This window comes from Micrasema longulum, unplaced genomic scaffold, assembly GCF_059751315.1.
Source record: "Micrasema longulum isolate JH-2025_06_02 unplaced genomic scaffold, ASM5975131v1 h1tg001427l, whole genome shotgun sequence".
NCBI lineage: Eukaryota > Metazoa > Arthropoda > Insecta > Trichoptera > Brachycentridae > Micrasema > Micrasema longulum.
In genome coordinates, this window is record NW_028278613.1 from 123,044 (window position 1) to 141,854 (window position 18,811).

The following is an 18,811-nucleotide window of genomic DNA, read 5'->3' on the forward strand; positions in this document are numbered from 1 at the left end:
AAAAAGAAACATATTGACAACATCGCTTGCGTTCTATGAAACATAGTGATAGGGCTTCTCTTTAAGTTACGCATTATTTACTCTGAGAGCAAAACGATAAACAAATGTAGAAGGGAGCAAAATGCTGAATAAAACTCGCAGTAAACTGATATAAACAGTCCGTGCTTTTTACTGTACTACGTGTTTTGCTTGCCAAAGTCGATGATATGATATGACGTGGTGACACTGCGTCCCCCGCTGACCATTACCTTTCCTTCGGGACGACTTTTTAGCTCGGACTTGTATTGAGTGTTATATCTCAATGTTTGTTTGATACTTTTACAGGCTAAAGACGTCGCGCGATCGGGACACGTGCATCCGGAGAGTGGGGGAACATTAACTCTTCATCGGCCATTATTACCTCCGGGACGTATACTGCATCTCGTGAGGCATCATCCGGGCCATACACAGTATGTAAATGTTCCCTTTTATCAAATTTAATCTATGGTAAAACCTCGGTTTCATGTTCCTCAATTTTCTGAACTGAAACCTTTATCGTGTGGGTTAGATTCATCCGGCCGAACCAATCTACTAGGCAATGCCTACTACTTGCCTTGTTGTCATCTACTGAAGAAATATTCCACAAATCACAACTTATGACACCAAAACAATACTCACTTACAGATTCAAAAACTACTCTTACTCAAATGAAAGACATAACCCCTACAATACATCACAAACAAATAATATAATCACTAGATCCTCAACACAAAGACAACTTAAACAAATACAAACTAATACCACTTTCGGACAAAGGGATTTTTAGTATTATTCAATTAAAATCTATAACCTACTTCCACTATCTATTAAAACAATTAGTAACGAGAAAATGTTTGAAAAAGCTATAAAAAAAAAGGATAGTGGAGCTAGGTAGAAGTAAAATGGATTGTCTCATTCACCCAAACCAATATTAAATCAACTGATCCACAAGTGTATAGCTTATGTTAGGTTTTTGTTATTTTCATTGGGCGTTTCGTAATTTAATTAATATAGATGTACATATATACCTTGTTTCTAAAACTGTGAATATTTTGTTAATTACCTCTGTTTATTAAGTTAGTCTTCTTTGTTTATTCTCAAATGTAAAAACATTTCAAAAAAGTATATTGTTAAGTGTCCTCGGCACGGGTAACCCCAGTGGGGTCACATTATTTTCATTATTAATTATAATTTGGATGAGAAAAATATGAATAAATAAATGCCTGAAAACAATTTTCAAATTTTTATACTTCTTTACCAGGTTGTTAATTCAACAATGTTTTGAGTATGTCCAAATGCTTGCAGACTGGCTGGATTTCCTCCCTAGGGAGTTATTCATATTTAAATTGATTGTCGAATAACTTGAGTTTGTTTTGTAAATTTCGTTTTAATCTTTTGAACTTGCCTTCTGAGATTTAAAAAAATAATGATGTTTAATGATGCATCCATTTCTGCAATAGCTTATTATTTTTGCACACGCTTTGTATCGCTATATAATCACACTGTTCTATTTGTTTTTTGTTGCAATGTTTGCAGAAGACAGTATGGCTCAAAATGGAGGTTGGTGGCTCTCACTAACAGCATGCGCTTTATTTTATTTGTAATTAATGGGTGTTTTTTTTGTTGTTGAGATAGAACTTTCGATTGGTAATACCATATCTTTTAAAACTATAGTCCTTAAAATGTAACATGATTAGAATGACAGTTGTCAGAAAAAGTGACGACATAACTTTGTAGTAACGTTAAAAGCGTCATTTATATCTGGCGTGTTAATTTATTTTTTTAATACAATGCTTGAAACATAAATCAACATTAATATATAAAATCAGCTTTAAAACTAAAATAAACCTAATTATTAACGACGTTCTTACAAGGTTACATCATTTTGCAAAAACGTTAGAGATGGTACAAATTGATCAATGTAAATTGATCGAATAAAAAAATAATTCATTTGATGTTGTTCATGAAAAAAGTATAAATGTCTCATTTTTTGGTGAATAATTGTGTTAAACACACTTAATAGGCTTGTTTTTGCGTTTTTTATATCAATTTTTGGAAACAGAGTTTCACGATTGCATGAAATAACTGATAAAATCGATTTGATTAGTGATGAGTAATTTCCCATCACTAATGAAATTAGTTTCTTTTAGTCATTCTTATGAAGCTATATTTTAAGGACTATAATGATTGCTTTTTTTCCTGTCCTAACCTAACCTAACCTAAACCAAACATTGTAACAAATATTATAAAACAATATTTTGAGTTTGTCCAAATTTTTGTAGACAAGGACTGGATTCAACTCCCTGGGGAGCTGTTTATATTAACATATTACAACAGAGATGAAGAACATTTAAGAGAAGGTAATATAGAAGTCTACGAAAATTTGGACAAACTCAAAATATTGTTGATAAATTACCTGGTCCATGAAGAAGTATAGAAATTGAAAAAATAATATTTTTAAGCCATGTAGATGCCTAGACTTCTATATTACCTTCTCTTAAATGTTCTTCATCTCTATTGTAATATGTTAATATAAAGAGCTCCCCAGGGAGTTGAATCCAGTCCTTGTCTACTAAAATTTGGACAAACTCAAAATATTGTTGATAAATTACCTGGTCCATGAAGAAGTATAGAAATTGAAAAAATAATATTTTCAGGCGTTGCCTAATATGTAGGTGAAATAATTCAATTCGATGAATCTCACCCGCATAAATAAAGGTTTCAGCTCTTCAACTTCACAAACATCAACAGATGAAAGAATTGAAGGAATATAGATGTTCAAATATAGGCAGAATGGTGAATGTTACACAGTGTGTAAAGTGGCCACTTAAACCAGACATTGACAGGTCATAAGCCCTGTAGATGCCTAGACTTCTATATTACCTTCTCTTAAATGTTCCTTATCTCTGTTGTAATATGTTAATATTATAAAAGTTCAAAATGTTGTAAACAATTTACCAGTTCTGAAGATGCATCCTTTGGCGAAAGCGCTCATTGGTCAAAATTAAATTAAAGTGAAACTAAACTGAGAAGTTTTATTCATAATTTTATTTATCTAAACTATGGAGTTTATCAAGAAATATCTACAAAAAACATCAATATAATCAAAGTTGAATAAATAAATGTCCGATTACAGGAAGCTGGTGCGCAAGCGAGAGCCTGTGTACCAGGCCATCTGGGCCGAGAACACGGACTTCGACGAGGTGCTCATCTCCCCCGGCATGATACAGGACCACATGCCGGACAAGGTGCTCGAGGCCCTCAACAAGGTACCGCTGCCGGCCGGCGCCAAGCCAACCAAGCACGCCAACCTCATTGTGTAGTAGACTCGTGCTGTGCTAGACCCAGATTGCCTGTTCGAGTACTGAATAATGTTACTGATTAACAAAAATCGTGATCAATTTCAACGATCTTTACCGCGCCATTTTCGCGAGTGGTCCGCTTAAAGTCTCCATGCAACAGTGGATGATGTTGTCTGTACAAACTAATTAGCCCAGGTTTCCCAGGGAGCGTTGATTGTGAGCAGAACGTCACACAGCTTTGCCTTCATTTGCAAGACTGCTGTCATAGCGCCACAAGCAGTTTGGGGACACTTTTCTCATGTAGCGGTAAATAATTTTGTCAACATATCGCAACAGATATGAAGAACTCTTTAGAGAAAGGAATATAGTACATCCACAGGGCTTATGATCTCTCATCGGCTGGTTTAAGTGGCCACTTTACACACCGTGTCACTGATTAAATTTAATAAACATTGTCGAATCGCGTTGTGGTCCCGTGGCTAGTGTCTCTGACTCACGGATCGAAGATCCGTGGTTCGAATCCCGCTCTACCCCAACTTGGTTCCCATTTTCTAATAGTGAGTTATTTACGACTCGTTGAAAATGGTCCTCAAAATTAAATATTTGCGTAAATTATAAGAATGCAAATATTTCTTTTAAAAAAAAAATTAAAAAAAATAAAATAATAAAAATAATAAAATAAACTAAAAATAAAATAAAATAAAAAAATATATAAAAAAATCATCACGAAAACGGAAAGCAAATTGTGATAGAGCGGGATTCGAACCCTGGACCTCTGATCGTGAGTCCACAACAGCCGCGAGACCACAAACTAATTGATTATTATTATTGATTAGTTTACTTAACTGCCATTGTTTTACGATTTTATTTTATAAATATGTTTTTTCAGTAATGTTATAATGTACTCCCAAACAGATGTAACAAAAAGGCTTTTTGCTTGTTTTTTTAATTAAAATTAATTGAATTGAAGATGTCAACTAAAACAAAATAATTTACAATTGGTATTTTTGTCTTTATTTTTTGCATAGGTTTCATGGAATCTCCTGCAAATATCAATCAATTATAACAGCTACCATAGAAGCTGTTTCATTATAATTTTATACTTTGTTAAAGGCGTAAGCTGTCGCAATAAATAAACTACGTAATTTAAATCAACAATTCGATAATGATAAACACGCCAAGCTGTTCCGTCTCGCAAATAGAATACGATTTTAAAATAGCTCTTTCCAAACAGCCTGTGTTTAAAATTTTTTTTTTTTTTTTTGTTGACAAAGCCCGATTATCAAGGGGTCTTTTGTTATGGAAGCGTAGGCAATTAAATCATTTGGCATTTACTTGAGTTGAAAATAAGTTGACCATTTAAGACCTGCATTAACTTTTTTTGATATACAAAATATTTTGTATGTACTAAGGGAATCATTTGAACAATTTTCATATTTTTTAAAAATTCATTTAGAATACTGGGTCTCAAACTGATAATTAATTAACTAAGTTCACGAATCCTGTGTTGTTATCTTATATATATATGCTTATTCAATCAAATTAGTTCAATTTTAGTGAAATATATTTGATTTAATAACTTATATTTACATATAAGTTATCAATTTAAAAAATACTTGGTTCACTTCCACTTATTTATTTTGAGCAATCAGCGCTTTCACCCTCTAATGGGCATCTTCAGACTGGTGAATATTATACAGTGTAAGGGTAATTTATATAAAACTAAATATTATCTCAAGTGTAGGTACATTTAAAAATAAGTTGAAAAAGATACAATACGCAATATTTCAATGGAACAGAGTGAGACAAATTATTGAAACATGTGTTGGCGGTGTACTTTAAGAGAATATTCTATTATATGATGAATATTTATTGTTTTATTACAATGTACAGGGGCTAATCCATTGAAATATTGCGTATTGTATCTTTTTGAACTTATTTTTAAATGTACCTACACTTAAGATAATATTTAGTTTTATATAAATTACCCTTACACTGTATAATATTCACCAGTCTGAAGATGCCCATTAGAGGGTGAAAGCGCTGATTGCTCAAAATAAATAAGTGGAAGTGTACCAAGTATTTTTTAAATTAATAACTTATATGTAAATATAAGTTATTACATTATTACAATGGAATTCCATCAAGAATTGTCAATAAATAATTTAAATGAAATATATTTGTAGGGGTTCGACTATTGTCCCTACTTGGTTAAATAATACCAATTGAGAACACACTAAGGGTTTCACACCTTTCATAGTGGCTGTCCCTATCCGCTCATCTTCTATTTCCCCTTCTGTCAGCAATCGGACATCCGTGCTAGATAATCAGTATTTTGGGTGTTTTGATTATTTTGTTGTTTACGCCTAGGAAATGCACGATTCACCTTCTGTAATGTCCTTAAGATGATAGTGCGGATAGTTTTCCATATATGGCCAAAAGGGCTGAAATTTTTATGTGTCCGAATCCCAATCAACTGAGGATCTAAGGACTCGTTAATTATGGCCTGGATTGCCAATAAAATGAAGCCCAAGGGGGCCGAATTAAAACATTTTCGGTCTTAAAATTTGTGTTAATTTAATGAATCGATGAATTTGGTCTGAAACCGTTGACGATATAAAACCTTTTTTTAATGTATTGACGCATTTTTTTCTTACATTTTTCTTAATTAAATTTACATAATGTACATTTTTTGTTTGACATCTTCATTTCTTTAAGGCTGTAGTCTGATCGAAAGTAAGGAAATACAACTGCGGTTACCACACAGAACACCCAAGCTTGAGAAAAATACATTTAATTTTATGTTAATATATATTTATATAATATACAAATAATTATGCATCACTATTAAGTTTATTCAAAGATGATATACACATATAAGTATATAAATAATTATAAAGACAGCATCAATATTATGTATTTATTCTCGAAGCAATCTTATACAGTGGTCTCCGTACTCCTAAATAAAATCCAATTATGGATCTTCATTTTATATAAAGACGTTGTTTTGGAGAACATAATATGTTCTTAATCACAGTATCGATATGTTCATTGAAGGTAAGTTGTCCATGATAACTCCGAGGTCCTTAACTCTTAAAGGACTGTGATAAATAATCCCTTTGCGCGCGGTGTTGTAACATCGTGTCACCACTAGCAATAGATGGAATATTCTAAAGTTTAAACATTTGAAAAAAAAAAAAACATAAAGACATACTTTTTAATAAATCTTTATTCATAATTTATGCAAAAAAACATATAATTTAGCCCTGTTATTGCAAAATAAATTAAAAATCACAAATACGCCGCTCATATTACGCGCGTGCGTCCCCCATAACTGTCATCAACCGGCTGAAGACTGAATCTGTTTTAAACAACACCCGCCACAGAATAGCGTCTCTGTCTTCCTCGTTATGATTTTTATCTTCGTGCTCTCTCTTGTATAAGGTATCTGAATAGATGTGTTGCTGAATTAGCAGACTCATTCTTCGCGTAGCATGGATAAATATTTTTCGTATTAACATTTAGCATAGTTATACAAATTATACTTTGCAAATCGGGTGTGAAAATGTCCATTTTAAGATTACAGAAAATACGAATTCATTATTCAAAAAAATAAGAGAGATATATCAAATCTTGTATCCTATGTCGACTAATGTGACTTCACAGCCACACAAGAGTTAATAGACTTGACTACATCTAAATTAATATTTTATATTTTGTAATCAAATAAATGGTGATCAAAGGAATGTCTATATGTTTTTGAAAGACAGACGTTTTAAAACAGAAAAATCGTATGATTTCCTTACTTCTTTATTGGACTAAAGCCTTTTTTTTTACTTCTGTGTGTAAGGAACGCCTTTAATTGCACTGTATAATATTTGCTGTTTTTAAGCTAGTAAACTCAGTATTTTTTAAAAACCATTTTACTGTTGTATTTGAACCTTTATTATGTGTCCGGGCCGATGAAGGGTACAGTTCTGTGTGTGAAATAGAACCAGGGGTGCAATTATGAATCTCCTCTATCTGCTAGCGCAGGGGTGCTCAAACGGTCGATCGCGAGTGCTTTTTGAGTCGATCTAGAGAAAAAATATCCGCGCGTACCGTGCGGAACTAATATCTATGCCTCGATATAACCTACCTAGACGACAATCCTACATCACACATACTTGCAGCCTCTCAGAGTCGATCGATCGTAGTCTAACAATATTGAGGTAGATTGCCAGCAGTTCAAGTTTGAGCACCCCTTCCCTAGAGAGTGGTTGATTTGGGGATGTTTATTTTTTTCATGCGACTAATTTTTGCTTCATATATGGCCACACTGATGATTAAATGTCAAAAATCAAACATGATGATTTTAATTTAGAAAATTATCGCGGCCGTAAGCATTACCCAAAACACTTAATCAAAAAATTTTAATTTTCAAATTAATCACTTTCTAAGAGGTAGAAAAGATTCATAATTGCACCCTGAACCCTGGACGAATGTTTTTGACTCGATAAAAAATACTGATGAAGGAAATCAATTGGAGTTCCGGATTGAAGCTGGAGCCTTCGCTTGCTATGTTTGAGGTCCCAGATTCGATTCCTGGCAAAGATAGACTAGAAATGTTTTTACTGAAATAATACATTTTCGCTGGACTGGCGGCATCTGATGCGGAAAACTGATCACCTTACCTACTGCACACGTAACAATAATGATCTATATAAGCTGGAATTTAAAATTAGTGCAGTGCCCTATGCACCACCAAATGATGACATGATTCAAACTCGCCATGGGACTTTATTCTGTTTTTTTATTCGTAATCTGATTGTCCGCAGTCGCATTGGTACCCTAATTTCATCCCGTATTGATCACGAGTACATAAAGACAAGATGATCAACCTTGTGCTTAGATCCTGTCCGGGACTATAAAATATATTAGATTAAAAATGCTATTTTTTAAAGTAATATTTATTTCAAGCGAGGCAAACAAATGTGCTAATTACTAATTTGTAGTGCGAAAAATACGCCCTTGAATATTTTTTTTTTATGACATTCTCGTGAATCGAATCCGGGACCTCATTCACGGTAGGCCAATGCGCCAACCACTATGCCACGAACATAGACTTTTAGTTTATTTAGCCTAGTAAATTATTTGTAATTTGTAGATGTATTAGAATTTTTTTTTTACTAATTATTGTCGCTCAAAATGCTAAGTCATTATAATTTTTTTAAATTGCAAGGTAAAAATATGCTTGGATGTTTATTTAGAAAAGAAAGTATTGTTTGTATGTAAACTTAATAAATTTGTGTAAACAGTTGTAAAAAATAACATATTTTTATTCAAAACAAATTTGCTTACCATAAATACATGATCTTGAGGAAAATGGGCAGCCTATACTCTACATCCAAACAGTAATAAGTTTGTTATATAAACCATTTATATACCATACATGAGATGTATCAATCAAGATGTTAAGATCTATTGTGACGGATCCCTGTGAATAGTTCTCGCCCTCCGAGCCCGGGTCTATAAAGAGCCTGGCTGTGTGGGAGGCGAGAGTTCTCATTTTGCTAAATCTTCCCCTCCAAGCCCAGATCTGTAAAGTATCGGCTATTAGCTAGGCGGCGAGCTCTTTAACATCCTCAGGTTTAACCAGTGGTCCCCTGAGAATGAAGCTCCTTTTACGATGTAAAGCATCACATTCACATAGAATGTGGATAAGTGTTTCCTCATCTGCACTGCAGAACCTTTTTTTTTTTTTTTTTTTTTTGTGGGGGGGAAATCCCTTATGGACATCCATCTCTGGATAGTGCCGGACTCGCACCGGCTAAAACCCCCCCTTTTCTCCTTGCAGTCGTGTTCCCGCCTTACGGCCTACCACGATGCTGCTTGTGTCTTTATTCGTGTTGTCTTTCATCTTCTTCTTTTTTCAGGATAATTTTTTCCATGTAACCAGCTGCATTCTTCCAGTTTGTCTCGCTTTGGAGCATGATTTTCACCAAGTTGTCTGGTGTTACTTCTTGATGCCCCATTTGCTGCATCATCGTTTGTCTTTCCGGTGACCATTTTGGGCAGCGGAATAGCGTGTGCTCCGCATCGTCTGTCTCCGCCTCGCAGTACACACATGCCTCCGTTGTGGCTTTTTGGATTTTTTTGAGATACTTACCGAACACTCCATGTCCCGTCATGCACTGAGTCATTCGGAAGGTTACTTCTCCATGCTTACGCATCAGCCATGGTTCAACATTTTTAATTAGTCTATGCGTCCACCTTCCACCGGTTGCCTCCGACCATGCTTGTTGCCACTCCAGCAATGTTTTTTTCCTCTCAGATTTTTTGTCTTCTTCAGTTGTCATGTTGTACTGTCTGTAAAGTCTGTCTCTTTCTTTTGCCAGCAGTTCTATTGGGATCAAATCCGCTAGTACTAGGGCAGCGTCTGTCGACACCGTTCTGTATCCACTGCACACTCTGAGTGCTATCAATTTTTGGGTGGATCTGATTTCTTGACGATTTTGGGTCATATTTACCTTGTTTGCCCATATTGGCGCTGCATACAGGACGATGGATTGGGTTGCCATTGCCATTACTCTTCTTTTCCCTGCGCTTGCCCCTCTTGTGTTTGGTAGTATTGTACTTAGGGCCCTTATGGTTTTTTGCGCTTTTTCGCAGACTTTTTTTACATGTTCTTTCATGGCCAGGCGTTTATCTATTATTACCCCTAGATATGTTACACTTTTTACTGGCTTGATCTTTACTCCGCCGATCTCAAATGTCAAATCGGGAATGCCCTTTTTTTCCCCTAGTATAATAGCTTCTGTTTTTTCTGGTGCAATCTCCAGTTTGTTCTTCTCCATCCAGAGGTTGACTGAGTGTAGCGCCCTATTAGTTTTAGCCATTAACTCTCTTTTGGTCGCTGCTGTAACGGATATTGCTAGGTCGTCAGCATAGCATACAAATTCTACACCTTCTGAGACGTCCACCTCCATCACGTCATCATATAGAACATTCCACAAAGTTGGCCCTACGACCGATCCCTGCGGAACACCTCCAGATACTTCTTCTTCAGTTTTCTTGTCAAGTATGACATGTCTATTAGTCAGGTAGTCTTTTATAATGTTGAATATGTGCTTAGAAACATTTTTCTTTTGGAGTTTCAGTAAGATTAATTTCCAATCGGCGGTATTAAAAGCATTTTTAACATCGACCAGGACCAGGCAGTTAATTTTTCCTGCCTCTTTAGCCTCCTTCGCCAGTGTCACCACTCTGTCTATGGCATGAACAGTAGTTCTCCCCTGTCTAAAGCCAAATTGTCCTTTGTTAAATCCTCCCTTTTCGTTTATTTCATTTGTGAGTCTGGTGTTTATGTAGCTTTCAAAAGCTTTTGCTATCACGTTTATGAGACATATAGGCCGGTATTTAGTTAGGTCCGTTGGGGACTTTTTGGGCTTCTCGATTAGGACCAGTTTTGCCGTTTTCCACTTTGCCGGAAAACTCCCCTCCGCCAAGAGGGTATCAAAAAGAGTTTTAAAATAGCCGGTATTTGTCTCCATGACAGTTTTGACTGCACCTGGAGGAATGGCATCGGGGCCTGGTGCTTTTCCCGTTTTAATACGCTTGATGACGCGCACCATTTCCATATCTGTCACGCCATTGTAGCTTGAGGTCTGGTCACAGCTTGGCTCTATGCTCCCTGGACTTTCTCGGTCACAGATGAAGAGTTCTCTGAAGATTTTTCTCTTGTCGTCCAACTCGAGGTTCGTATTAGGTGTCGTTATTTTCATCTGTTGTTTGACTATTTTGTAGGCGTCTCCATAGATGTCGCTCTCCAGTTCGTCACATAGACGGTCCCAAGATTTTTTTTTCTCCGCAGAGATTTTTCTCTTTAATTCGCCCTTCGCTAATTTGTATGTGGTGTATAGGTCTGTCCTGCGCTCTAGGTTTCTACATTTTTGGTAGGCTCTTCGTTTTTTCCGTGCCTCTACTATGGACTTTTGGATATCGGCATTCCACCAATAAGGTGGTTTTTGAGTTTGTGCGCACCTTATACGGGGCGTACTTTTTTTAAAAGCTTTGTTGAGTGCTATTTCGCATTCTACAGCATTCACATCTTTTTCCGCTGTCAGTTCCCTAAAAGAGTTGCTTAGGACTTCTTTATCAGTTGTTCCGAAGATGTATCTTGGGCTCATGCTTTTGTTTGCTGCTGGAATGCTTAGAGATATAAAAGCATGGTCGCTAAGGCTCTCCTCTTCTAGGACTCTCCATGTTGGGTTCTTTTTTAAGACGTTATCGCAGACTAGTGTGACATCTATAAAAGAAGCCCCATTTGGCCTCACACATGTTGGTTTTGCGCCATCGTTCAGAATATTCAGATGGAGGGAACTTACCCATTCTTGTAGTATCACCCCTTTTTTATTTCTTGACTGCCCTCCCCAACATGGGTTTTTTGCATTTAAATCACCCGTTATTATTATTCCTTTATTTTTGTTACTGTTTTTGAGGTCTTGTTCCAGGATATTTAAATGTTTTTCGAAGTCACTGTCTGAGCATTTGTTTGGACTTAGATACATGTTATATACTATGTATTCTATAGTTTCGATACGGATAGCACAATCTAGACTTTGATAACGGGTTATGTTGAATCTTTTGCTGAAATTCAGGATCATGGCACCGCCGTCAAGAGCATTGTAGCAATTGCGTCCTTTACATTTTGAGAGATTTGGCTCACTAAAAACTATTATATCAAAATCCTCTTTTGCAGCGACGCAGGCAGCCATGTCATGAGATCTGATACTCCTTCCGGCATTTACTTGCAGAATCTTGAAATTTATATGTAAGGAGTCTGGCGCGTCCTTTGTAGGGCTTCTCTGAAGAGAGGGCATCTGCCTGAACCGGCCATGTGGCCCCTTTCTTTGCAATGTGGGCAGAATGCATCCTCCTTGCAGCTCTTTGCATTATGTCCGTCTCCTGCGCATTTTCGGCACTTAGCACTTCGGTCCTCTTCTTTACAATCTGCAGCTCTGTGGTTGTATGACCAGCATCGGTAGCATCTTACAACGTCGATTCTTTCTCTTATGCTGCAAATGCATAGGCCAACTCTAATTTTTTTAATTTCGGAAAGACTCCGGGCGTCTGCCGCATTTAGAATGACTGTGGCTGCTTGCCCACCACCTATGGTTGGTCTGAGAGGCCTTACCAGTAATTGGTCTGGAAACTTGATGCCGCTACTGCAGAACCTACATCTTGAAGTTTCAGAAAGGTTCATTCTAGCGCGGTGTTTGTTCAATCTGCAGTGCCCTGGGCGGGCTCTAGTGATAATCCTCACTTGATTTCGGGGTGATAACTGAAAGCTCGATCGTCCCCAATTCCACCTCAATCCTAAGAAAAACTTCCTATCCAGCAGATTGGTGTCAGACTAGAATTAATTACCAAGCCTAGTGGTCCATTACATTTCGCTCGACCAGTTTAAAAGCTTTTTGGAAGGAAGAGGAACGTAGAAAAACAGCATACAGGCGCATCAGCAAAGGCTGGCTGCCTATAACAAATAAAGTAACAATAATTAGAAATGTTTTTAAGAAGATCATCAATATTCATCTCAATAGGTTGTATGTTCTGGGAATTTTGTTAGTTACAATTAAATGTCTTCTTTTTCCACATCTGCTGCCAAGTGCATGTGGATGTCACCAGACGTCTCCAGAAGACCTTATCGCTAGCCACCACTCTCGCCTCCTCTCACGTTAATCCTGCGTCCCTTAGTCCAGCCGAATAAAGCTGAAAGATCGTCATCGACGGCAGGAGCCCGTAGGTGTGAAGAAGAGGCAAGTTGGGTTGCAACAGGTCCACTCAAAACGCTTGTTATAAGAGGCTATTGTGTCCGTTTTTGGACCTCAACGTTGGCAATGAAATCGAACCACTTTATACTTAATAGTCTCCTTTACCACTTCTTCAAAACTCAGAAGTTTGGTGTTCTGAACTTTGGTAAGGTGCCAAGATTCGCACCCATATAGGAGTACTGACATTATATGAGAGTTGAATAATTGGTGTTTTGTTTTGACTGAGTATAGACTAGAGTTACAGACAACACGCATCATGTTAAAAGTTGCTCCAGCAATTCCCAGGCAGGTTGGCTCTTTGTGTATGCCACCTTCCTCAGCTAAGTGAACTCCCAAGTATTTATAGCTGTCAACTTTCTCAATTCTCTGTCCATTATTATAGAGAGGCTGATCAGGGTCAGGACAGGGTTCGTTGCACCCAATCTGGGTCTTTTTGGTATTAATATTAACACCCAGACAAGCTTAGTTTTCTTGCAGTCTGTCACCAATATTCTGAAAACTTTGACGCATTTTAATCATTGTTAAAGCCGAGTAATCATTGTAACAATCATCATCATCATCATTCTACATCCGCTCCCCAGTTGGGGCATATGATTTCCACAAAAAGCCTCGAGGCATCTCTGTCGGCTGCCGGCTTCTGTGCATTCTCTCAAGTCAGGTTCGCGTCCCGTGATTCTGACATAAACTGCTGACGAACAATCACCAGTGGACATCCAGTACGTTGAGAACCTGATGCCTGTAAAGTAGGCAAGCGTGGTTAAGGCTCTCAGGAGGCATCCGCAGTATATGACCCAGCCAACCGTATCGCCTCCGCTTGAGGACAGTTGTCTGCGGGGTTTGCTGTGTCCGTTCTTTTATTATTTCATTCCTTACAAAGTCAAACCACCACATGCCTAAGATTCTTCTGAGACATTTATTCTCGAAATACTGAGTTTCGAGAGTACTCTCTCCTCTACGGATGTGAATAGGTGTTATGCAGGCGTTATATAGGCGGCATTTGGTTTTCACCGAGTAAAGATCTGATCTCCAGAATTCAAACCTCCATCTGATCTTATCCGACCTCATAGTAACAAAGTTATTTAAAATGGTATATAACTCATTATAAAATAAATAAATTACTGTTGATGGCAGCACTCCATACATTTCTGCCTATTCTCCTTTTTTTGTCGACAGTACTTAACTTATATTTATATGTAAGTACTGTCGACAAAAAAATAGTAAAGTATTTTTTGACATTATTAATATTTTTTTTATTTAATTAGGTATTTCGCAGTTATGAACATAATGACTTAAAATATTTTGAGTATATTCAAATGTTTCTAGACAAGTCTTCAAATCATCAGTTGAATTTACTATCGATAATTGACGAATGATATTCAAATCCACACGTTTGGATAACCAGTGTCAGAGCTCTTTCTTTTGCTATTTAAATATTTGATTTTTTCCTTTCCTTCCCACTCTTATCAGCTCCTCTCCACCGTGTAATATGCACCATTCTCCCTATATTTAAACATCTGTATTTCCTCAATCCTCTCTCCCGTCTCCTTTTGAAATATCTGTTCATTTTTACAATTGCCTCAATCCTTTAGAGGGTTAAGTCCGCTGCTTGTCTTTAAATATTTGGACACACTCAAAATATTATTGATAAACTGATTATTCTCTATGTATCAAATGCTTTAATTTTTGTTATGTAGTAACCTTGATTATATTAATATGTGCATGCAAAAAATACCAAAAATCTACATTTTTATGCTAATTTTTTAATGTTGCTTTTTTATGTTTTTAAAATTAAATTATTTCAAATGTTTTTTTATTTCTGTTTTTTATTTACCCCTATTTCAATATCATGAACATCTATTTATTTTTATAAAACATGCATTTATGATATTTTAATTATCGAAAACATTTTTCGCTTGTGTTTTGTAGAAATAGGTATTACGATTTTTTAAAATTGTTATTGATTGTTGTTTAATGTTCTATTTTGTAGATTATTATTAACTATGGCGGTTGGATACCATTGAAAACAAAAATACACAATCAGGAAGTTCAGTGCTATGGAAAATTGGATACAAAAAATGTTTTCCTTTGTATGGTCAAAATTATACCATTCAATTGTATGTCAAAGTTTCTCAAAAATGTATAAAAAATTAATAAAAATTTTGGAATTTTGATAAAGCCGGGTATGTTAAAAAATAAGAGAATCTTTTAATGAAAAACTCCCTCAGAGACGTGAAAAATATCAGCATCTTTGGACGGCAATATTGTTCAACATAGAGGTAGCCCTTCCAACAGGCGTACCCGTTGGCAGGTTGGTCCCGTATATTAATATAGCTTGATTAAAATGACAGCTGCCAAACTAATGTCACTAGTGATGGGAAATTACTGATCACTGATCATGTACCGATCAAATCGATTTTATCAGTTTTTTCATGCAAAAATGAGACTGTTTCCGAAAATTGAGATAAAAATGCAAAAACAAGCATATAGTGTGTTCAAGACAAATATTTACTAAAAAATAAGACATTGAATACTTTTTTTCATGAACAACAACAAATTAATTATTTTTCATTCTATCAATTTACATTGATCAATTTGTTCCACCTCTATCATTTTTGCAAAATGATGTAACCTTGTAAGAACGTCGTTAATAATTAGGTTTATTTTAGTTTTAAAGCTGATTTTATGATGCTTTATATGTCAATCATTATATAAAAAATAAATTAACTTGCCAGATATGAATGATTTTTCAAATGTCAATATAAATAACTCCTTAGACGTTACTACAAAGTTATGTTGTCACTTTTGCTGACAAATGTCATTCTAATCAAGCTACATTTCAAGGACTATAGTAGTTGTGTATCGATGGCAAATGTCGATTGTCAAAAAGAAATTATCCGATGGTAACTTGAGACGTTTGACGGTCGACATTTGTCGCAGCTCGACGGTCGTCAAGTGCCCGATTTTCCCGTAGTCACCGTCAAGTCAACCTGGTTCAGGTCAGTCGACCCATCTTCAGAACAACTGGCTTCAAAAGTCAGCGCCGATTAAAATATTTTAATAATCCAGTGGTATTAATAAAAGTTTTGATCTTGTTTTTTTATGCCCGCATTCTTTTATCGAGAAAGTTGCACGTCTCCACATAACTGTGTATAGTTTTGCCTTTTTCTTAAAAGATCTGTATCCATGTTTTTAATTACGCTAAAAAAGTGATTTATCTAAGGCGAACAGCAATCTGTTGGCGGCCATCTTGGTAGGACCAAAATATCAACCTTTTACTTACCATTGTTAATTGAAGCGGTATTCACTTCGTAACACTTCATTAAAAATTATCATGAAAAGAAAAATTTATTATTAGTGTTGGACCATTTTTATTATTTTACAAGAACACTACTACAGTTTCGTTAGAGCACTCCTCCCATCGACGGGTGATATAAAACTAATATAGCAAACACAGAATATTGTTCACAATGTCATAGAATTTAAACAAAAAATAAACAAATTGATCAGTGAAACTTAAGAGTAGGGGGTTTTTTCTCCACTTATCTACGGTGTGCAGAATATTCTGTGTTTACTATATTAGTTTTATATCACCCGTCGATGGGAGGAGTGCTCTCCCGAAACTGTAGTAATGTTCTTGTAAATAATAAAAATTGTGTAACACTAATAACAAAGTTTTATTTTCATAATAATTTTTACTTACTATTTAAATTTATATAATGCTCTAAAAGACATGAAAAGGATGCTGATTATGACACTCTCTCCATATATGTATAGTTTTAAATAACAACTGGGACTATATCGCACCTCCGGGAGAACAATGACGCAAGTGAAAATTTTTTGTAAACACGTAAATTGTCAAAAATCCTAAAAGTCGTTTACTACGATTAGAACAAGGATTGAATTGCTAGTACCATTTATTTCCGCGCAACGGAGCAGTAGTGTCGTTGTAGTATTGGTGTGAAATTTACGAGGTGTTGAAGCTACAATGTTTTGTGACGTCGTCAGATTTTTTTTCATCAATGTCTATGGATTTTATAGAGTATTATATTGTAGATAGCTTCCTTTTTCTATGTGTCGTTTTTTTAACATTCACGGCGTCCTGTCACTTATCAAACACTACGAGTTGTGATTTATAATTTTCATGATAAATTGAATTAATTTAGAAGAGATTGTAAACCATAAAATACTAAAAGTAATTCGAGATGTAAGATGTAATCCGTTTTCACTTTCATCTGTCAGTGCCTGGAACTGGAGTGTGGAGTGGGTAAAGGGGGGCTTAAGATAATATGCATAGACAACTCTCCTTATATTTCTATCTCTGGCCTGTGACATTACCAACATTAAAATGAATGCATTACTCATGAACTTTTGTGACAAAATTTATTACCAACTTATGAAACGATCGTTTTCGAAAGACCTTATTTTCAAAACGAAAATAATGAATGAAAATGTTCATTATAAGGGTTTATATAAACACTAGGAGAATCTTTTAAAATCTTTTATTTGTAGAGTAGGTTAAATCCGATATTCCTTCCGAGTGATAATACCCTATTGCTTGCTTGCATCCGCGGAGTGCCTATATTAGTAGAACCATGTCGACACGAACGGCAAATATGACAAATTATTTTTGACTTCTAGAAGCACAACAATGCGATTGTTGCTATTTCATTATTGCAATAACTGCAGACTTCTTACTGTACGCAATTCTTATCGGAGACATATTCAGAATTTGACGGGGAAACTCGCTGTCACGTCAAAAATACAGATGACTGAATTAAAAAAGGAACGCGTGCAACAGCTACTATTACTACCGTCACGCCATTTCCCTGTAGAGGTAGGCGAGAGAATGGACCGCCACACGTCTATCCCGGCATACATTTCTAGCTTCTTCCACATTCGTTCATTTTGTCATACACGCCCTTCGGTTCTGCCGGCTTTTGACATGACCAGACTTAAGATTTTAGTTTATCTTATCATGCCACGTCTTCCCCAAGGAACGAGACGAAAATGAAAATGAATGAGATGAAAATATACTTGTTTTACCATTCTTTTGTCATCCATTCGTTCTATATGACCAAACCATCTCAAAGACCCTTTCTTGATCTTATCAATTATACCTGACTCATATTTACACCCTCACCCGATTTCATCATTCATAACCCTGTCATACATTGATTTCGCACTCGTGAGAAATCGCATTTCGACCGCGTTCACTCGGCTTTCATTCTTCCTCTGCCAGTTCCATGTTTCACTTCCAAACATAAGAGTTGGGACAAAAACTCTGTTGTTCACCGCCAGTTTAGCTTCGATTGACGCCGTTAATTTTGTTGGCCGCATTCACTCTCCTTTCAACATCTTTTTCTACTCTTCCAATTCTTGAAAATATGCTCCCAGATACAAGACTTCTTCTACTTGATCGAGAAATTCGTTGTTTACTGTTATTACGCAGTCAGTAACCTCACTTCCCCTTTCATATACCATCACTTTTGACTTACTTTCGTTCATCACCAATTCGCTCTCCAGGCATACATCATACATTCTAGAGATTATTTGATGATGCCCGGAGGATCTTCGTGGACACCATATGCTCCAACTAGGGACCGGACATGGAATGATGATTAAAATTATGTGTAAAAAACAAACTACAGCTACTAATTTACTTAATTGATATACTTAATA

At 36.0% G+C, this 18,811-nt stretch overlaps 1 protein-coding gene across 1 annotated transcript in view; it reads left to right on the forward strand.

The window, feature by feature from the left end:
• LOC148275436 (diacylglycerol lipase-alpha-like) overlaps positions 1 to 18,811 on the forward strand; it is a 134,965-nt gene that overhangs the window by 106,399 nt on the left and 9,755 nt on the right. The window contains 2 exon segments of the mRNA XM_088235712.1: positions 325 to 449; positions 3,155 to 3,287. Of these exon segments, the coding sequence (XP_088091838.1) occupies positions 325 to 449; positions 3,155 to 3,287 (258 nt within the window).